General features: G+C 32.1%; 1 protein-coding gene across 1 annotated transcript in view; it reads left to right on the top strand.

Moving 5' to 3' along the window:
- LOC143258429 (protein DOP1A) overlaps positions 1-24,062 on the top strand; it is a 172,709-nt gene that overhangs the window by 131,182 nt on the left and 17,465 nt on the right. Inside the window, 3 exon segments of the mRNA XM_076517355.1 lie at positions 1,949-2,101; positions 8,257-8,393; positions 12,556-12,611. Of these exon segments, the coding sequence (XP_076373470.1) occupies positions 1,949-2,101; positions 8,257-8,393; positions 12,556-12,611 (346 nt within the window).

Below are 24,062 nucleotides of genomic sequence, written 5' to 3'. Positions count from 1 at the left end.
GTTACTTATGTAAACATTCTACAAAGTTGAAAATCAGGAAATCACTTGTTATACTTGATTGTTGATGTTAATCTTCTATAACGCAGGTAATGTTAAAAATGTAAGTCTAAATTACATTGTATGACATCTTTATGTCTGGTCAAACCATCAAAGACTAAGTTTGTAAATTAGAAACTCAAAACACTTATTAGATGTTGATGTTTTCTCATTTTGTGTTTTAATGGAGCCAAGCATGTGTTTCTTTTACTTTAGTTTCACTTCTTATGTTTTAATTATAAGTATCTTTCACTTGCCTGTTATATTTAATTAGATACATGTTAGTTATATTCAGTAACAGCCATTTAATTCCATTATCCTTCTGCCCATTAATCTATTTTTGAAGTTGGTAATAAAGTATTTCTTTTACTTAACATTTGGTCAAGCTAACCAAATTTTAGTACTTTCATCATCTACATTATTATTCCACCTGGCTTGTCTCTGTTCTTATAACTTGTATTCAAGAATACCACATTCATTAAGAGTTGCTGTTTTATTGTTATTGTAAATAATGTTATAAAATATAAGAGTTTGATGTTACAGGTTACTTAAATTTGCTGATGATATTAAAGTTTTGAGTATTGATGACTGTGAAGAGGATGCTTCTGTTTCAACAAAGGATTTGGATTATTTGATGAGTTAAATAAATAGCAGATGGTTTTTACCTATAATAAATGCAAGCTAATGCATTTGGATATCACAATTTGAATTATGAGATGAGGATAACCTGAACAGCATTGTGGAAGAAAAATATCATGGTGAACTGGTTATTCAGTCTCTTAACACTAAACAAAGTGCTGTTGTTTGTGGCAGAACTTTAGGTTGTATCTACAGAAATATTGATTACAAATCTTAAGAATTTATAAAGTAGTTGTATAAGTCATTGGTTAGGCCATATTTGGAGTATTGTTTTGTCAGTCTTTGATCCTTACCTCAAAAAGAACCTTGAATTGTTGGAAAGGGCTCAGAGAAGGACTACTGGGATGATACAAAGAATGGAAAGTTTATCATGTGAGGTTAGGTTAAAATCGCTAAACTTGTTTTCTCTTGAAAAAAGAAGGGTTAATGACAATCTGATTCAGGTGTTAAAGATTGTTAAGGGAATTTATAGTGTTGATACATTGTCTTTTGGTCATATTTAATGCTGAGAATGGTAAGAGTGGGGACATAAGTATGAATTTTAGAATGGAAGAAGTCATCTTCAGCTAAGAGAGCTTTATTTTTGTGACATAGTGGTTGGCCTATGGAACAGCCTGTTTTTGGATGTGTTAGATGAAGTTAATTCAAGGGAACTTAATGGAAAGCTTGATGAATATTGAAATAAGGCCTAGCTTGGAATTCTATGTTTTTTAAGGGATTGTTTAATTTAGAGGATACGACATCCTAGGTGGATCAAATGGTCCCTTTCTGTCCTTATGTTATACACGTAATTTTTATCTTTTTTCGGTCTTGTAATAATTTGAATGTCAGAGGTTAGCTTTTTGTACTGAAGATCAAAAAACATTGTAAATGTGTAATCAAAAATTTTTTAAAAACTGTAGTGGACCAATTCATTGAATAATTATAATTGATCCAGCATGGCCAGGTGGTTAGGGCATTTGACTGGCAATCTCAGGGGTAACATGTTCAAATCTTCATCACACCAAACATGCTCATTCTTTCAGCTGTGGGGTTGTTATAATGTAATGGTCAATCCTATTATTCATTGGTAAAAGAGTAGCACAAGAGTTGGTGGTGTGTAGTGGTGACTATCTGCTTTCCATCTTTCACAGCCAAATTAGGGACGTCTTGTGCAGGTAGCCCTCGTGTGGCTTTGTGTGAAATTCAAAACAAAACCAACCAAATTATTATAATTGCTTAAATAATTATTACTGAAGTACCTTTCTTTCTCAAAAAGTTTTTTTATTTTTAGCTCGGGCTTCCATGGCTCATCCAGGCTCCCTCAATCTCTTCAGTAGCAAAGAGCAAGAGTATGAACAGAGATCTCAGTTGCTGAAAAGATTGGCATTTGTTTTGTTCTGTAGTGAAACTGATCAGTATCAGAGGTACATGCCAGATATACAGGGTAAGAAACACACTTCCTTTGTACATTTTTGTTTGTAAACAGTAGCAATATGTATGTAATGTATGCTGTACTAAACAGTGATTTAAACTATATATTGGTTTAAATTTGCACGTAGATTTATGAATGGATAGATAAATACAAATTGTTTTTTTAAATTTAAGATATCTAAATGATTTTTTTTAATGACAAGAAACAGTTGTTTCAAATCTTTCCCATTTTGTTTTCTCTTTTGTAACTATAGAATAAATGTTAATGCCTTAAAGAGTAATGTGCAACACCTACATAATTCTGTTTAGTTTCGAAATTAATATACCCAAATGATACATCTTTGAAAATAATGTAAATCGTCATAAAATCTGATGAAGTCCTGCTAACTTTTAATGTAAATGTAGAGTGTATTGAAATAAACTAATGAATAACACATTTACATTTTTCTATACTGTTAATGTTCTAAATCTTTAATTTTTAATTTAAGAAAGTTTAAATCACTATTAGCCATTTCTATCAAGAATGATAATTTAGTCATAAACATATTTATACTGTATCCTTCTTTCTTGCTAGTTTTGTTTAAGTTTATTGAATATTCCTGCAATTCGTTATTAAACAAAAACAACAGGTAAATACAATTCTACACACAGTGTAAATATTATAGACAAAATGAAGGGATTGTATTAATTTTAATATAGCATGCAAAAAATGAAAAGATTGCTTGTTGGTATTATAGAATTTTCAGTACATTTTCCAGGCTACAATCATGTATGTTGAAAAATATGCCACAATCTTAAATGCATATAATATGATAAAAAAAAAATCTGAAACATCATTTTGTGGAGTAATTCTATGGATATAGATCAACAAAATATCACTTTTGAGATTGTTGCAGATTGGAGTGAATGTTTGTTGGGAACAAATGTTTGTCTGTTAAAGCCCGACTCTGGCATACAGTAAGGGTTGGTCTTGCATGCATTTTATCATCAATAGTTGAGAAGTATTGTACAAAAGATGGTTACCAAGCTAGTCACCTCTGTGTGATGAATGCTAACACACACGCACACGTGTAATGGGTCATCTTTATATAAATAAAGTGTTCATAAACTAGACAATAGATAGTGATGAGAGCATGTAAATAAGTAAGCAGTTGTTCCACTATAAAACTATTTGACCAAAGCATGTATAATCCTCATGTTATTGGTGGTGTTTATGAATGTAATGCCATGCAGGAAGTACTTTTGTCACAATACTTGTAACTTAGTAAATATCATTTTTTATTGACGTTAGACTCGCATGTTTATATTATTACAGTACACAGAAACTACCAGAAGTATAAAACAAAATTTTCATGAAACATAATCTATTTTTTGTTATATACTTTATTGTAATTTTTAAGCAGTGTTATTATAGGCTATAAATAAAATGTTTCCTTAAAGCCTGTTCACATGAATGGCATGATCAATGTTTGATAAAAAATTAAGCAGCTTGAGGTATGAAGAGTCTGTGAAATGCCACATAATGAAGTTTCAGTGAAACTGGCTTCAACCTTCTTTGATAGATTTTTAGGCAGAGTATTCATGATGAAACTTTGTAGAATGGATGGCAACTGCCTGTTGTGGAGATACGAGCGTAGAGGACAATGTTTCGAAAAGTGGAAGACTTTCGAAACGTCATCCTCTACATTTGTGTTTCTACAACAGGCAGTTGCGATCATTTCTACAAAGTTTCGGCTTTAACCTTTTATCATTTTCATTCATATATATTGCACACTAGACGACATCTTCACCAGAACATTTACGTCAGTTGCAGTAACAGAAATAACCCTTCCATGGATGATAAAGGATTAAGGTGTAAGCACTAAAAGACATTTTCTATGATAAAGTATGAAACATCAAGATAAATTATTTTTTTCATCATATTAACCATTTTTTGCTGAAAATAATTAAAGATGGATAAGAAAGCACATTATATAAAATAATTAAGAAATTATAATTCATTCTTTTCAGATAAATATGATTGACATTAAAGTTTAACATATTACTATAGTTTGTTAACTTATAAGTAAATATAACACATTTGTCATGCAATAAATATTTATTTATTCTGTTGTCATTAGTTTTGAACATTGCTACTGCATTCCATTTGATTTGATTTATTACGAAATAACTGTTTGAAAATAGACAAGGTAAGATAGTGGTATCATTAAATACTGTACTTATTTATGACCTTTTTTATTTTGCATAACATTAGAATGTTTGCCAGCCTCCAAAACCCAAGACCAGTTGGTTCCCTGTGTCTGATACTAATTTATTAAGACCCATTATACTATATTTACATGGAAACAACTTATTTACTATTTAAACACGATTATTCTATTAAATACATTTCTGTGCAAGTCACTGAGTACCATTCAGAATTTAATTAAACAACTTTGTTATCAATCTGTGTCAGTGAAATTAACATTAAAATGTATAATTTGAAGTTTTTTGTTATATAATTTCCCTTCCTTCATTTCAAGAGAAATTTAAAACAACAAAAAAAAACTTACATTTCAGTTTTGTTATCACATCTTTCATAACTCTGAACTTTCACAATCGTTAACTTAAACTACCAACTGCAGTTATATTTAGACAAAACTACATTTACTGCACTATTTGTGTGTGTGTATATATATATATATATATATATATATATGTTTCAAGGGTCTTTAACAGAGTTCTGTTGAAAGAAGAATAAATTTTTCCAACCCCTGACAGGTGCCACACTCACCTTCAATACTGAATTTTGAGATTTACAAGCCACATGTACGTATTAGATACATATGTTTATAATCATTAGAAAGAGCTCATTTTACACTGTTTACAATTTTTATTTTGAAATTAGTGCTGAATTGTCATCATTGAGTAGATGTAGTTGCAAGTAACATTGTTGGTTGCTTTGTCTGTAATAGCACTTAGTAGTTGTTTCACTCCTGAACATGTAATGGTTTGAGAGACAGTTAATTTGTATTTAGATTTTACTTTTACAGTTTAGTTAATTACATATTATTTATGTTTAAAATGCATAAGTGAAAGGTTTAAACATTTTTTTAAAAATATGTATTAAACTTTGCCTCAGTTCTCAAGGATTATAATATCGTTCAAGTGCTGAAAATACTTTATCATGCCCAAGGGGGATAGGTGACTTGAGCTGAGCTGAATAATAAACAATAAAGGACAGGGAAGGAAAATAAAACATTGAAAATTAATTACATGTGACAAGGAAAAGACCTGAAATTACAAATATAATGAAAAGATCTTTTATATATAATACAAAAAATTACAAGATATGTACATTTTTAGATTTTTTTAAATGTTAAGCATTTCGTTGCACTGTATGTTTATGATATGTACAGTTAGTGATATAGTAGAATAATTGAAATTTAAACATTTTCCTTAAAAAAATTTGATATTCATTTAAGCATTTCTAGAGAACTTAAACTGTAAGGTGAAAAGTATTTTTATGCTTGAAATGAAAATCACCTTGCTCTCGAAGTATTCAAAGTTTGATTGCAAATAATTACAATAAATAAATAGCATATTTTTAGTAGACTGACTTAACTAGAATAACATCATTTTTGTGTACAATATAGTTATAATCTTTAACAAAATCTCACCAGATTGTGTGAGGATACGTCAAGAAAGCTCAGAGTTACTGTATGTATTGTTGCACACGTATCCTTCTCCAAATGGGTGCATTTATTTTACACAAGCACACTGAGAAAGGGTTGAAATATGTCACTGAATGAACTACTTAAAACCATATGACAACTACAAACAATTATGTGTGTATACTGCAGTTATAAATAAAAAGACATGAATAACTATAGAAAAAAATTTTTGGATAGTATTTTAGTTTTAAGTGTAAAAACTTTGTACATGCACAGAATAAATTTTGCGTAAGTTTAAAATATGCAAAACTTATTGCTTATTAGACAGACTGTTTATACTGATCTTGATAACAGAAGTGTTCTGAAGGTGTAAATAATGTGGATAAAAAAATTATACTTTATCAGACAGATGTGACCTAGGCTGCAAGTTGTGATATGGTACTGGACAAGTTCTGCATGTCCAATAAGATGTGACAAACTTAAGTCATTCCTGCTATTCAATTAAGATAAGGTGGTTAGTGTTTTGTGACAGGTTTTCCTTCCTCTGGTTACAGTTCTGTGTTAGGGAGTATGATTTGGTTGTATATACCATCTGTCAATTAAGATAAAGCTAATGATGAAAGTATAAGATACTTTATCAAATTCCTATTAAATGACATTCTGGCATGCATGAATTAATCACACGTTGGTAAGTGTGATAGTTTGATATCTCATGATGCCTGTTTTCTACACTGGATAGATTGTGATAGAGCAAGTTATAACTCGTGTTGCATTATTTTCTATACTGGATAGATTGTTACAAAGCATGTTATAACCCATTATGCATATTTTCTACACTGAATATGATGAGATCTATCAAGCTAAGACCCATGATGTCTATTTTCTATATTGAATAAATTATTATAGAGAAAGTTTGTTCACTACATTGGATAGATTGTAGAGAACAAGCTAACCCATGATGCCTGTTTTATTACACTTGGCAGACTTTAATAAACCAAGCTATGACCTGTGTTTCCTGCTCTCTACACTAGCTAGACTATGACAGAACAAATTATGGCCCATAATAACTATTCTCTACACTAGTTAAACTGTGATAGAATAAACTATGATCTATAGTTCCTGTTATCTACATGTGATAGACTGTATTAGAATAAACTATGATCAGTGATGCCCATTCTCTACACTGGATAAATTGTGATTACTATTTAACATATAGGGTATTTATTTCTCTATTCTGTATTGTGTGTGAAAGAGAAATAGGTGTGTCTTTATAAAGTAATGTGGAATCTGTCTTAGTACTTTAAACACAGATGGATGAAATTACCATCCTCTCAACTAGAGAAGGACATTTATGCCACTAAAGTAAAGTAATTCTGTGTGGTTCTCACAAAATTTCATAAGATTTTGTTAAAGCTTATAAGTGCTTTGTACACAAGGAATGATGTTATTCTAATTATGTCTTTCTAATAAAATGTTATTTAAATTTTTTTATAGAACATCTTTAAAGATGTTTTGTTTCCATTCATAATTTTGAGTTTTTCCTTTTCACATACTTCTAATATTTTATTTTTCATTCTTATTCAATACTACTTATACATTTCGACATAAGTCAACAGTGCCCTTGAGACATATTGCAGTTTCTTTGGGAAAGAGCACAACCCTTTTGCAAAATTTTCATTCAGCATGTAATGCCATAAACCTTGAGAACAGAAGCAAAGTATGATATATATTTGAAAAATGTTTAAATCTTCTAATTATGCATTTTAAAACATAACTAACACATAATTAACTAAAATATAATAATAAGATCCAAATACAATTTAAACTGTATCTTTAACTGTAACATATTTAGGTAAGAAACAACTGTAAGTGCTGTTGTCGACCAAGCAGCCAACAATACCACAGTCAGTTATGTATACCCCAAGACAACATCTTGGCACCAATTTCAAAATAACCAATTTTAAATTGTATTGTAAAATGAGCTCTTTCTAATAATTATATATGTGTATGTAACAGTTCATACAGATCTAAAGGTGAGTACAGCAATTGTCAGGAGTTGAAAAAATTATTACACATTTTAAAATTCTATGAATTGTTACAAAAGAGGTTGTGTAAGCATCTTGTTGTCTAGACATACCTTTATTAAACTGCCGTTCTGTTATTGAAGACACAGAGAGCCATAGAAGAGAATTTTCATTGTCTGTTGGTGATGTGACAGTACATCTGAAGTGTAAATAGTTTTTGTTTCTTGTCAAATAAAGGACTTAAGACTTAGATAACATCAAACTTTGAGTCATAAGATATGTTATAATGTTAATTTCATTCACCTGCATTAATTTTAAAGGTGTTTAATTAAATTTTGAATGTAACTCAGTGAGTTGTGCAGAAGATGGTTTAAAGGGGTATTCATCCTGAAATGATTAATGTAGTATTTTCAGATGTGTGCATGTTTGTATCAGTAGCAATCTAAGTGTTAGAAAAGTGTGGGTTGGGATTTTATTGTTACTGATTGTAGAGCGTCTAGCAGAAAGCCTCCGACTACCACAAGTACCATCAGTTCAAGCTCAGGTGTTTCTGTGCTTTCGTGTCCTATTGCTAAGGATGTCTTCACATCATCTGACCTCACTTTGGCCTGTGATAGTCACTGAAATGGTAAGAACAAGTAATTTTTTGTTCTCTTTTATTTAGTGTAAATGTTATTAAATATTAATTTGAAAATATCAGCACATATTCCTATCTGTTGTAGAATCCTTTTTCTTTCTTAGAATTTTTATGTTTGGTTTAAAACTATGAAGATTATTCTGAAACAACATCACACTTCTCACAAAAATCTTTCTTGACTTATAGTACTATTTATTGGCAGATGTTTTTACTTGCCACTATCCTTCATGCTCCAGCTTGTCTCTGTATACTAACATGCAGATAGTTAAACAACCCTCTACTAATAGGAATGTACTACTACCTCTAATCTTACAGCTATTAATCACTTCTCAAGTGGCAGTCTTACTGAATAGATGCACTATTGCTTGTGATTTGATTCATTTATCCACAAATTTTCACTTTATGTTGTTCTTCATTGCTCTTGTTCATGCATCATTGCAATGGGTTTTGATATAACAGTGAAGCCATGTTCTAGATATCTAAGATGCCCCTTTTACCATATTCCTTCTCTTACAGACCCACTTCATCTGGTGGATTGGAAAAATACTACTGTGGGTGTTTCTCTTACATTTTCTTGACTAGAATGTCACCATTTACAAATGCTTCTCTTTCTATTTGGCTAGCAAGTCTTGAAATTCGGAGGTTTTGGGTTGATGGCCTCTTTTTAAATCCTTTCTCTCAGTGTCAATCTCTTGGAACTTCTTGCTGTTCATCAGATTTGTACCTATATATATCCCCTCCCTTATTTATCTCCTCCTGTGTGTCCTTGCCATAATTCAGACCACTCTGTGTAGTGTTTTACTGGTAGTTCAGTTTTGGCCAGCTTGCACATGGTTTCTAATGCAGTGCTTATTGTTGATGTTATCTCCCCTTTTTCTTCCTTTATCTTTAACACTACTCCATTGTCCACACTGTGGCATGCATTTTCCATCTGGAGCTGCACTCCATTTTTGTGCATGGCTTTGTCTGGCCTCTTACCTGAAGGGCTGGACTTTTGCATGTAGCTTCCATTGTTTTCTGTCCTATACTTCTTTCCTCTATGGCAGGAGGTTATCTTCCTTCCCATTCTACAGTTCTTCAAATACCATCCCTTTTGCCTTGTTTTTTTTGCATGGGTTTTGTTGTTTCCTTTGTTGTGGGGTATTGGGCATGTTATCTGTTATGTTTTGGTTTACCAACTATGCTTTTGTTTTTCAGTTGCCAGTCTTATCCATGCTATTTCATTCCTTCAAATTTTCCTACTCTCTCTATCCAGCATTTCTTCCTGATTAGTTCCTATTTGTAGTCCTCCATGCTTTTCCCCATCCTTCATTGGAACTTTTATCTCTGTGCTCTTTATATCATCTTTCCTTGAAGTCCTTATTCCTGCTCTTGTAGCCATGCAAATATTATTGTTCTGATATGATTGAGTTTGATATTTGCCACTTTTTTTTTTCTTAATTTCTAGGTTCTTCTCTTTCCTGTTCATTCCTTTATGCCCAAGACTTTGGCTGCTTGAGAGAGTAATTCTACCTTCACACCATCTTCCATTCCCTCAATTTTCCACCATTATAATTGTTCTGATCCTACTCAACTAGTTTACTTGGTCAGGGCTCTTCAATGGTATATTACACTTAGTTTGCACGTCCATTTTTTCTTCCATGAAGTCTTGCCTCTCCTATTACCCTTCTGAGTAGAATTTGCTGGTATCTTTTGATGATCGTTACTTTTTTCTGTTTTCTTCTCATCAGATTTTTAACCTTACCATGTTTCTGACTCACATTTCCATCTTTTCCTGGAGAATATCAGTGCTGAAACTGTTTATTTGTGGGTGTTCAGTGCTCCTTTCATTTTCTTATTTTTTTTTTCAGGGTCTTTTATTGCACATTTAGGCTCTGCTCTATGGTGAGTGTTGCCTGAACAGGTATACTTAGTCTTATATCTGCTCTGTGTAACCTGTGATTTTATACCTTGCTAGAAAACTGTGATGTTGAGGGTTTTCCTAATGCAAATGTCAGTTACAGTTCTGGGTGCTAACAAGTGTTGGTTGATCAACTCCATCAGTGTATTTTATGTGCTTTCAAACTACTATATCATACACATATCCAGGTCATATTTTGCCCACTACTGAGATGAGGTGTTCTGCATGACCACTCATAGATATATCTTGTAGTCATTCCTTCATAAATATGTTCATCCTGGTCTGTACACTCATGGACTAACACAACTAAAACAGACTGAGATTACTATCTATCTTTGATGATTTGTGACTCTTTTTACCACATACCCGATGTTAAATTCCAGATGGTGGTGGGTGTTTTTTTTATCAACTCTGTCAATGTGATCAGTGTGCTTTTCAAAAAAGAGTATTGCAGAAACCATTTACACTGTCTCAAGTGTTTCACTTCTCTGGACTCTCTAACACACTTTTTATTATTCTAGGTGAGTGTGGGAGGTCTTGCTGCTTACCAGTTACTAGCCACTGGGATGGTGGACCATGGAGGCTTTTCCTCTTGGGTGTGCACAATAGCACTCAGTTTAGAGTTGGGTGGTAACATTTTGCTGGCATAGATGACATAATGCCCTTTCTACCACAGAACTAATGTACAATTCCAGATGCTACTAGTTGTTGGATGTAGTACTCTGACATATATTACAGTTTGCCCCTCTGACTGTGGCACCCTCTTTCCTACTGTCTGTCAGATGTAAACTCCTGGGTGTTGGTGGAACTAGACTAGCCACAAATGCCTTGCATGTTTGGATTGTTACTCTCTTCTTACCTTGCACTGGATGATAAATTCCCAATGCTTTCCAGGTTTCGAACTGTAGTTACAGACCATTTACCCATCCCTCCTTGTACTGTCCATTGGATATCACATTCTAGTAGATCTGGTGTTGGTTGAAAGTGGAAAAGACACATTAATTTCAGTAGATGTCAAGTTGATTACTCTTTTTTAATGCAGATTGTATGACACATTCCAAATTCTGCCAGGTTTTTGACTTGGGATGTACACCCATCTGGGCCCTCCAACTTCCTACTGTCAACCAGATGTCAGATACTGGTGAATCTGGTGTTTGTTGTGTTGGAGGTACGTGCCTGCAGAGGCAGGGCCTTGGTACAGAAACTCCTCTTTTCTGCTGGTATCTTTACTTGAGGTGAAAGGTTGGAGACCCTTTTTTCTACTGCAGAACTGAAATACAATTCATTGTGCCACCAAGTGTTGGTTGAGGTTGAACTCCTCTTTTGGTGTGTTGTACCTTATACACTCAACACTGTAACTTTTTTAGAATCACTTTTTTCTTTCCACTCTTTTAGTTACATATTACTATTGGGCGAAGGGTATACCTGGCTCATAAATGGTGCAATCTCCCATGGGTATGTTGTTTTTAGTTCCTTCTCACACTTCATGGTTTTTCTTTAGCTGCTTCCTTATGATTATCTTCTCACTGGCTCTCCATTTGTTCAATGTGTAGTTTTAGCTTTTTGTCAGAAGAAGTAAGATATTGTATCAGAATTTAAACCTTGTCTTTAACTGAAAATATATTTCTGATAGATACTTACCTCCTCTGACATTTCCCACCTGTCCTTCTTACTTCTGGTGTGATCTGACAAATCAAATTGCAAGATTAGAGAGGGTACTTGTTACAATAAGGGTAGTTTGTATTTCTGTTGGTGGAGGGTTGTTTCATAATGATTTGCGTGTTAGTGTTCAAAGATAAATAAGAGTATCAAGGCTAGTGACAAGTGAAAATATGCACTGATAGAGGGTATTATAAGTCCAGAAAGTTTTTTGAAAGCAGAGGTAAGTATCTGTGGGATATACTTTTTCACTTAAAGAAAACAATATTCACTTTTTTATTGTATATTCGATGAAACATCAGCACATTAACATTTTTTAAATTTTATTTCAACCAGTTGAAAATCTAAGAGTTAGATTCAGAAGTCTGAGGTATTGTGTTGATTTCTTAGTTTTGATGCTGAGGAGTAGGAATGGATTATTCTTTAGTGTTGAATCATGTCTTGAATCATCACTCCTATTCCTCTAACAGATGAGGAAGTTAAGTAAGTTTATACAAGTAACTATTTAAATTTAACATCTTGTAAAGTTTTGATAAGGGATATTTGTCGATTATATTTAGTATGTGTAACTAATTTTATAACTGGTTATTACAGGTCCAGGTGTTCCTGCAAATTGAGCACGAACTTATGACAGACACAGAAGAGTTCAGGTTGGGCAAATTTAATCTTACATTGTGATGTTTCAAACTAAAACACTTTTGTTTGGTTTTCAGTCTCAGTAGCAACATCTTATGTTACTTATTAACTTACTTTTTGAGTACTGTTTCTGAATTGCATTTGATTCAGGTTTCAAATTTGTAATTATTAAATTCTCCCAAATTTTTAATAATCTTTAATTGTTAGCTTGACCCATTATGATAAAGTTCTGATTGGTGATAGGATTATGAAACTTTGTTGAAACATATTGTGAAATACATGATAAAGTGGGAATTATTCCACTGATGTGCTCTTTTGTACAAGTTAAGAGCCATTTAATGGTAGAGCCCACATATTTCTTTTCACAAGAATAGAATATAAGATAATAGATGGCAAATTATTTTTTATTCATAAGTTTTTTCATGATATAATTAAATATACCTCAGATTTAAACTTGTTGTTAAGCTCTATGTACAGCTAAGGTTAATTTCCTTTTTATACATTCTTATTGTTATCTTAAATATAATAATATTACCATTGGTTTCCATGGCACACAAGTTTCAGAACTTTAACAGTATTGATAGTGCTTTTAAGGAAAGTACTGCCACATTTATTTTATTTTACAATGTTTTTAATATAGTTTATTTCATCCTTCAAACTACATTAATTGCTCACAATTGTATTAGCATGGTCATTTACTTACAAAAAAATAATAAAATGAGTATAATGTTTTGAGGAAGTTTGGTTTGCAGTACACACATACTTAAAATTTTCCACTTGACTATATTTTAAAACATTTAAGAATCTTAAAGTACATTCTCGGTCACATTAAGCTGTAAATTTTGTACTTTTATGTTTATTCAGATATTTCAAAAGTGTTTTGGATATTTTTGTGATTGAAAGAAAAAGAATTAATGTATCATCAATGTGTGATCTATAAAAAGGGACTTAGATTCTATATGACTATTTTAAACACTGTTTACGTAAAATTTCAAAGATAATTTAGTCATACCAGTCAACTGGTATTAAAAAAAATGTGGTTCTTTAGGTTTAAACATCATCCACTTATATAATACATGCACTGTGTTAGAATAGCAAGAAAACCAGTTTTGAACACAAATGAATAGTCTCTTGAAATGAGATATTAGTATAAAGAAACCCTACATAAAACTGGTAAGGTTTCATATTCTGGATTGAGGTTGAAAATGCAATGCAATCTTTAATGGTAAACAAGTTACTTGTGTGACATGTAAGTCATTTATATCTTTATTTATTAATATTGAATCATTCCCAGTTTGTCATTTATTATGTATGTGTACAGTTTTCTAAATAGCATATGGTCAAGAAAGTCACTGAATTAATGTTGTTCAAGCTGCCTTTGTCAGTCGATTGAGGTCATGCTTTTCTGTCCATGGAGAGAATGGTTGCAATGCTGCACACCTTGGAAGAAGATTAATAACTGGTGTTCTTCAAAAGTACTTCAGTTGGTATCTCAAGTTATACTGTAATTAGAATGACCAATCACATAGGTAGCACTAATCATTTTGGAAGAAAACTGACTTTACCTGCAATGTAAGAAATTGTGAATTTAGACACTAGTAGATGATCTTGGCCTGATCAATTTAGAAAGGAAGTTTCCTGCTCCAGTAGCAGAAGTGACCATCATATGTCTGCAAAAGAAGTAAACACATTGTTTTTTTTTTAATTTATAACAATTTTTAAATGTATTTTACATTGTGTTCAGTTTTTTTTTATTCTAAGCTGTTTACTTAGTAAGGCTTACCCTGTGATGGCCTCTGTTGATCATCATGGCATCCTTATAGATGAGTTCCTGGAGTGGTCACTCAATGAAAGGATGCATCTTAACCTTGGTCTGAGAGGTCTTGTCACCATTATGGAGTCATTTTTTATGGCACTGTGGTACAAAATGGTATCTTTAAACCAGTTACAAGAGCAAATGATGTCTGCAGTGGAAGCTGAAGTGACTTTACCTCAGACTAACCTACCTGTAATGCCAAGTTCAAGTCCTCTCAAGAGGTTAACTAACCAGACACAAATATGATCATTTTGATGAAAACAGATAAGTGGGCATGGCTCTTTCATCCTATTATGGTTTACCTATGTCACTGATACTTTTACCTGGACATCATCCTGGAAGAGGGGAGAGTACTTGTTTTACCTATAGAGTTAAATTACTATCAAGTAAACTGCACAAATAAATTTGAGAAGAGTAGAAATATCACAGTTTTCATACTGAAGAAAATCTGAATTTTTTTTAATACTGCCATATAAAATTAAGATTTTAAAACCTTATGTTATTAATACTTGGATTAATGGCTGTGTTTTATGCCCGATTTATTCATATATAAGAAAGTAGTTTACTTTTTGAATGTAGCTCACTACAACTTCATGACAATTGAAAGTGACAGCCTTGTATACCTTGCTGCACAAGGTATGTGCAGTTTACTTGTTTTACCTATAGAGTTAAATTACTATCAAGTAAACTGCACATACCTTGTGCAGCAAGGTAGACAAGGCTGTCACTTTCAATTGTCATGAAGTTGTAGTGAGCTACATTCAAAAAGTAAACTACTTTCTTATATATGAATAAATCGGGCATAAAACACAGACATTAATCCAAGTATTAATAACATAAGGTTTTAAAATCTTAATTTTATATGGCAGTATTAAAAAAAATTCAGATTTTCTTCAGTATGAAAATTGTGATATTTCTACTCTTCTCAAATTTATTTTTTGCCCTTTCAGATGTTTGTCTATTACCACAGTCATATCAAGAATTTTAAATAATCATCTTTCTTTCTTCAAAGTCCACACAGGTTGGTTGAGTTACTTTAAAACAGAACTGTCAAGAGGAATTATATATTCTCTACTTCATTACTGCAAAACAATTTGTGATAATTTATTTTTGTAACCATGGATATATGCTCTTGTATGGTTAAATTCAAAAACATGCAGATCTATTTGACTATCTCTCACATTCACTTGTACATTTTGGATGCCTATTTATAAATAGCCCAACTGGAGCCTAGAATTTTCTACACACTATAAAATATATGATGTAATAATACTGAAGAATAACTTAGAAGGCTCTAGTAACATGGCACAATAATACAGCAGTCAAAAATTGAGTTACACATTGTATGATTCATACACAATTACCTAAACAAACCTGTAATAAACTGTAACTTCTAAAATTAATTAAATTTAATACATATGATTTATTAAGTTAAAACAATTGTGTATATCTAATAATAAAAGTATGATACAGACTTACACTGTGATTGAGAGGAAACAAAATTTTGCACATTATATTTTGGTAAGAGCAGTCCAAAATATTTCAACTGGAATAAGTTGAAATATTTATGAAATAATGAAGTTATTAGTCTAAAAAATATTCAAAGAAAATAGTTTCAATACCTCAGGAAATAGAAACTTCGTATACCTTGTGTTTTATTTTATTGGGATACAAGATTTTCTGCAACTTAGGAAAAATAGTTTTCCAGATATATTATTTACATTGTTTTAGTATAATGTGCATGAAAATGCTAGGCTGTAAGTGAAATGGAGAGTTAGAAAGTGACTTCTTCTTCTAATACACATACAGTCAGGTGAAAAAGTTAGGACACTTAAAATGGCTCAACTCACACACAGGTGTATCACACCAGGTGCACATGATTAGAAGATCGTTACTCAGCATTTTGAATGAGGCTTATCCTATTTAAACCTCAGACATTTAGTTTGGTGTGCTCCTGACTGTTGAAGTGAGAGTGAGCACCATGGTGAGAGCAAATGAGCTGTCTGAGGTCTTCAGAAAGAAAATTGTAGCAGCTTATGAGTCTGGTAAGGTATTTAAAAAGATCCTAAAATATTTTGAAACCAGCCATTACACTGTCCGGAAAATAGTCAACAAGTGGAGGGCTTTCAAAATAACTGCCAGCATGCCCAGGTCTAGTCGTCCAAGCAAGTTCACCCCGAGAGCAGTCTGCAAGGTGCTAAAAGAGGTCTTTAAACACCCTAACATGTCATCATGGGACCTACAGCAGGCTCTGGCTACTGTTGATGTGAAAGTGCATGCATCTACAATCAGAAAGAGACTACACAAGTTTAACTTGCATGGGAGGTGTGCAAGGAGGAAACCTTTGCTCTCTAAGAGAAACATCAAGGCCAGACTGAAGTTTGCCAGAGAGAATGTAGACAAAGACCAGGACTTATGGAATAATGTTCTTTGGACAGATGAGTCCAAAATTGAATTATTTGGACACCAGAACAGAGGACATGTTTGGCATAAACCAAATACAGCATTCCAGGAAAAGAACCTCATACCAACTGTAAAGCATGGAGGTGGAAGTGTCATGGTTTGGGGCTGCTTTGCTGCAGCAGGTCCTGGACAGCTCACAATAATAGAATTTTACTGTGTATCAGCAGGTGCTTGAGGAACATGTGAGTCCATCTGTAAGAAAATTAAAGCTGAAGTGAAAATGGACCCTGCAACATGACAATGACCCAATACATACCAGTAAATCCACCAAGGACTGGCTGAAAACTAAGAAATGGAGAGTCCTGGAATGGCCGAGTCAAAACCCAGATCTTAATCCCTTTGAAATGCTGTGGGGTGACTTGAAACAGGATGTACATGCAAGAAACCCCTCAAACATCTCACAGCTGAAAGAATTCTACATTAAGGAGTGGGGCAAACTTTCTTCAGACAGATGTCAGAGACTAGTAGATGGCTGCAAGAAGCATTTCACTGCAGTTATTTCAGCCAAAGGGGGTAACCCTAGCTATTAACTTTTTCCTCAGTTCAAATATGCAATTTTGTAGAATTACATTTACAGAAGATCTTGATAAGTCTTTTCTTCAGTTTTAATTGTTTAGTTATATTCCTATAATCTCTCAGTATTGTTGAAATTGAGATTAAATATCTATATATCCAAAAATGTTACACAAATACACAGACTTTCATAGGGTGTCCTAACTTTTTCACATGACTGTATATCTGGAAGAAAATCTTAAAGGGGAGATGATGTTAGAATTTGTTGTTTTTAGTATATGTTGTCTTTTGCTCACTAAAGTCATCTTATATGTAGAATCCAGTTTGGTAGTCTCAATCATTTCTTTCCTCATGGAATCAGAAGCTTTTATGTGAGAACCAAATAGACCATGAAGTTGATGGGTGTTAGGAATATGTTACTGGGGAGCAATTAGAGCATGAGCACTTGTAAACCACATAGAAATGTTACTTGACCAAGGTAATCCCAAGTAGTTTTTAGAAGGTAGTGATGGTTATATCTGGACAGTTATCATCCATTTTCAGCCCACACACTTGTCTGACCTTTTTCACAATTCATCTAACCTTATATTTTTTGGCTGGTCTTTTTTTATGTGAGGTTGAATTCTTGACCATTTTGGCCATCTTTTTCTTCAATTCCTTTGTGTGCTGAGCCTCCATCTTAATTAATCATTATTGTTTTTGTAATATAACTTTAAATATGTTTTTTGTAACTTTGCAATATTTCATGAGCTTTTTATAAGATTAAGAGTCTTTTATACACAAGAAATCCAAATTTTTAATGAAGTATTTTCATTAAAATATGTTGAGTCAAAGTTTTGACTGCTCCTAGCACAAAGTGATTTTCATGTTAAGTTTAAAATTACTTTTCTTCATCTGAAAATTGTTAAATTTCATTTGCACAATCTCTAAAAGCTCCTTAATGCATTTCAAATTTTTTCTTTAGTAAAGCTTTTTATTTTATCTGTTATTTTCTTTACCCTAACTCTGTATGAGGTTGGTCAAATTTTTTCCTTCTAGGATGACTTCAACTAGTAACATGAAACTGCATTTGTTTATTCTAAACAGCTTAAATATAGTAACAGTATTCTTTTTTTTCTACTTAAATTTTATTGTTTTATTCTCTGTTGAACCATGTCTCACTAATTATCCCTATACACAAGTTGTAAATCACTTGGTGAATGTGTACCTCGCATTATCAAATTATCTAGGACAAGGGCTATTTGCAAGCATACTTGTGAATAATGTTTTATTAGTTTTTATCTTACATTATCTAACGTAATAGATTTTTAGTTTTCAAATTAAAGTTTATTTTATAATAATAGATAAAAGATGTGCATGATAAACAAGAAATATGATACTCACCTAGGTTTTTTTCTTTTACTGGATGCTACTTTTTTATAGTAATGGTGCTATTACACCAAAGCCATAAAAAATTTAGCTATGGGATGGTGGACTATGGAAGCTTCCATTTGAGTGGGCTCAGTCCCACTCAGTTGGTGTTCTGCTAGTTTATATCACATGAGTATCCTTCTACTGTGGCCCTGATGTGTTATTTCAGATAATGTATGGTTTTGAACTATATTGTTTTGTCAAATGCAGTTCACTACTTCAGCTGGAAATACTACATCCTACTGCCATATGGATGCTGTTTTTTAGACATTTGGTATTGGTTGGAGCTGAACCAGTCAGCATAAGCTCCTCACATGTGAGTGGGCTGGGACATTCATTTTATTTTGGACTTTATGATAAATTCCCAATGGTTTTGGGTCTGGAGTAAATCTCCTGATTACAGCTCAGTGTATCCTCATGGGTACATTCAGCTAGAGCTAGTCAGGGAACCATTCTTTTCATTGACCAGGTGTTCTATTCCTGGATATTCTGCTTTTGACCTACCATTTACAGTCCAGAAAAAAATGGTTGAGGATCCTCTTCGTGTTAAGGGTGGAATGATCCATACCCAGTTCCACTGATTTTTATCATGAATTGACATGTACTATCCACTCTATACCTGGGGTGCTAATGGATAATTTTCATATAGTGACACATTCTTTTATCAAGGATGAAGAATATATTTGGTTCAGATGTGGTGTGTTCTCCCATGAGTATTTTTCTCTAACAGTGGGCTTTCTTTGGATGTTTTCAAAAGGATGATCATCTAGGTACATTTTTCATCATTTCCTTCATCATGTCAATGTAGAATTCTATCTATTATGTGAGAAGAGGTAAGATATCATATGAGAAGTTAATATTTTTGTACACTGAAAATATGTTTCCAATAGATATATTTACTTTTTCTTACATTTACCTTTCTTCCTTTCCCCTTTCAGTGCTTCTTTTTTGCCTAATTGCAAATGAAAGATTGGGTTCTACAGTATAGAAGAAGCCAGCTGCAACAGGAGAGCGTGTTGCAATCCTGTTGGTGGCATGTTGGCAGATGCCTCTTTGCATATTTCAACACTGCTAAACCACATAGATCCTATGAGGGGTGGGTGGGAATTTCAAGGCTTGTGGGAAGTCAAAATATTTATGCATATAGAGGGCAGCACTGAACAAGAAAAGCTATCATGTGAGAGGTAGTACTAGAAATATATTTTCAGTGTAACAAAATATTAACAGTATAATGAGACATATCCATCTCTTAAATACCTTAACAAAACTCCAAATAATGAGAAATATCAAATTGCAATGTGACAAGAAGTTAAAAGGAATAGTTCATGTTATTGTGCTCAGTTCTCTCTACTCTCTAGTTTGAGAAAACATCATCAAATTTATTTGCACACAGTTTCCATGCTATGTGGAATGATACATGTTTAATTTATGTAATTTATTAACGTATTTAATATCAACACATTTAAATAATTTTTTTATTCTTCAAATAAATATAATCTATATTAGAAACAGAATTTTCAAAGGTTAATATAGATTCTTTTTGTAAATTTAATGAGTAAGTAAATTTAACTGATCTCATTTTCTAAGACTTATATTTTTGCATCAGTACGTGGTCTTTCATTGGCTTTGTGAAATGTGTTTAGTGTTATTTGATAATAATATTAAAAAATATAAAAAGAATACAAGTTAGGGTTTTAGAGCTCTGATAAACTAGACTATGTCAGTGCAGCTGTAAACTATGTAGGTGTTTGGACTAATTTTGAATGCACATACACATTCTAATAAATGTTATATTTTTAATTTTAAAAAACACTATGAGAATGTGCTTATGGAATTTGTTTTAATTTCATTAATTTTTACTGGTTGGCCTCTCAGTTAGTGTGAATTCCGAAAGAAGACAGTTTGATGTTTCTTGTAATAATGTAAGCCATTTTGATTATGCTATTCTTTAAGTGTGCACCTAATTTTAATTAATCTAAACTAAACATGATTTTATCATATCTTCTTAAGTTGGTGTGTTTTAGTAGCAAAAATGTTTAAAAAAAACAACATAATTGGTACCTGTTTTGTTTTATTTATCTAAAATACTTCTTGTGATCTTTTTTTTTTAAACTACATCCAAAGATGTTAAGCACATTCTTATAGCTGTGTTTAAAAATAAAAATTGAGGGGCAGTATGTGAGAGCATAATGATGGATGTTATTATTAATTACATGCAACTTAAAATGATTTTTTCTGCTCTCTTTGAGAAGAAAAAAAATGTATATCCAGGTTTTAACTGGAGACATTTAAATATGTTGTTATAATTATCAATAACATGTGATTAAATCACCATACAATTACTGATACATGTTTAAGTGTAGACATATGTATTACAGTTTGACCTGAGTAAAGTTGTTGATTGGATTTTATGAAATGTGATGGATCATATTGATTATGACTTTACAACACTAAGGTGTATATATCTGCATATATTATATGTTTTTCAAGTATATCTTATTTATATTAATTTATAATTCTTCCCTGCCTTTTTTTTCTCTTATTCTAACTGGGGCAATAAAGATTATTGTTAGATGCCTTGTAGGTGGTTATTGTACTTGAATTAAGCCATTTACAGAGTACAATTTATATAAGTTCTTATTCAGTATTTTGTGTACATTTCAAACACAAATTTTCAGATAATAAGATGTAAAAGTAAGTATTACTGAATTATACCTTGAATTGTGATTAATGAAGACATTTTTAGTGAATGACTTATTTAGAACAAGATAGTTAGAATTAGAAGTTTGTAAATTAACATTTTTGTAGCATCTTGCTTGGATATTTTCTCAAGTAATATACTAAAAAAAGAGAAGTAGTAGTGCAGTGTGACTATCATGTAACATTACAATAAATAAATTATATCAATCCACTATTGTACAACAGTATCTATTAACCATCATTATTCTAATTATGCTGATAGCACTGCATATAATGTTCCACCTTAAAACAAGCTTTCTAGGAGTTTAATTATAAAAATTAGTATTAATATATTATTGACAAGTCACAAGAGGAATATTTTAACAACTAAAGTTTAAACACTAGAAGAAAGTAATTAATGTTGCTTTTTTCATTGTTCAGCAGGTAAAAAGTGTTTTTCTTTATAAGATATTTAAAAGGTTAAATTTGAGAAAGGTAAAAGCTGCATAAAACATTCATGCTACTTCTGAGAAGCTTTATACAATAGTTTATAAAGAGATGAAGGAACAGAAGTTCTCCGACATTGCTCACTTTGCTTATTTTGTAAACCTTTTTCTCCCTTCCTGTGTGGCGGTGGCGGATGTGTTGTCTTTCCTTCCTTTGGTGGTGGGCAGAAGGGTTCCCAGGTACTGTATCTTGCTTTCATTGTGATAATGTTGCATGCTGTCTTAGAGTTTCCCAATTTAAATCAATTATCCAGGTTAAAATACTAGCATAATAGAATTGTTAATTTCACAATAGCATAAGAATAGACGAGTGGAGTTTTAGTTTTAATGTGCTTAAAATAAACAATTGGTTCTTTAATCTCTAAAATGTCATCCTGTAAATACATGAAAGAGATAATAAACACAAATGAAATGCATGTATACCATGGTTATTCACAAAAGATTTGATGTTTATCATAAGTTTGTGAGGTGTTGATCAAATTTTGTTTTGTTAATTGTCTCCTCAGTTTGCTTTACAGTCTCTAAGCTAATGAAACTTAATAGTGTTTTAGCATTGTTATACTTGAGTAATTCTAATGAAGTTATCAAATATGTAATAAAAGAAGATAGCTTTGCTGTAGTTTCATGCTAAGGATTTAAGTTGAAGTCTCATTTTAACAATCATAAATGGGTTGTAATAGAAGGAAAATGTACCACAAAAACCATGTTACATGGTAAGTCTCATTCAAACATCTGTAATGTTGGAAATCTATCAACCTGAGATGAGAAATAAAAGACTTACTACACCACCTGAAATGGTACTATTATGATGGCATAACTGGATAAAAACTTGTAGTCTTGGAAATAGATTTGTACAAAACATTGTCATCTACAAATATATCTTAAAATCTCTGTCCCACCAGATGAAACATATGTTATCCATACAGAATTCTATGTAATGACCATCCTGGAACTTTGTGTGGAGAAACTAACAAACCATTAGAAATAATGTTAAAGGAATCTTTTCTCAAGTTCATTAACATGGCTGGCCAAACACCCAACTTATTAGAATGGCAACTTTTATCGATTAGATATTATTTTCTTGGTAATTTTATATAATGTTAAAATTATAAATAAACAACACAACATTAAAATGAATACACAATTAAAATCATTTCTAAATTGTGCATGTTACATGTTGCGACATCTACCATCTCATCATCAGGCCTGTATTAATTTTAATGCTGTTATTTTTTTGTTTTTATGACATCTACCATCTCATCATCAGGCCTCTATTGAGTTTATTACTTTTTTTTTTTTATTCCAGGAATTATAAAACATTTTGAAAAATATTACAGCACATTAATTATGGCTTGAGTTTTGCCACACCAACAAAGTACCATATGCTTATTAACTGAGAGCTATAGGATGATGAAACAAGGACTACTTCAGTTTAAAGAAAAAACAACATGAATAAGCTGGTAGTTTTGTTAAAACATACTGAATCTTATAGTTTTATGCCACTGTTAGAAAGAGTGCATATTGTTACACATCTATCTAACCCTTTGAAAATGTTTTTGTATTATGATTTCTCCATGATTTCAACCTTTAAGTCCTACGTGCTGACATATTTATTTGTCCCTATGGTAATATGCTTGTATTATGATTTCTTCATCATCTCAAGTCCTACATGCATATTGATGAAACATCCATTTTTTCTTGTGGTAATCATTTTGTGCTATGATTTCTCCAACCTTCAAGTCAAAATGTTACTGAAAAAGATGGAGTTTAACATTTTTTTGTGTTTGATTAAAAAAAGAAAGGAACCCAGTATTGTAAACTGTTAACAGAACCTGAAAAGTGAATCAGTATGTATCACAAATCAATCTCAGTACAATAGGAATTGTTTTCCTCTCAAACATATGTACCACGTGTAATTTAGCAACTCTCTTGTGTTAACAGTTTGAACTGTTCGAACAAATAACAAAGTTTATGAGCTAAGTAGATGCAAAAATATGACCAAAACGTAATGGTAATCATGGTGAAACAGCATTAACTTTTGGTTTCTGCTAATCAGTAATGTTTGTTATCTCTTAGAA

This window comes from Tachypleus tridentatus, chromosome 8, assembly GCF_004210375.1.
Source record: "Tachypleus tridentatus isolate NWPU-2018 chromosome 8, ASM421037v1, whole genome shotgun sequence".
In the NCBI taxonomy this organism is placed as follows: domain Eukaryota; kingdom Metazoa; phylum Arthropoda; class Merostomata; order Xiphosura; family Limulidae; genus Tachypleus; species Tachypleus tridentatus.
The sequence above is the reverse complement of the archived record's forward strand: the minus strand, read 5'-3'. Positions and strand labels throughout refer to the sequence as shown.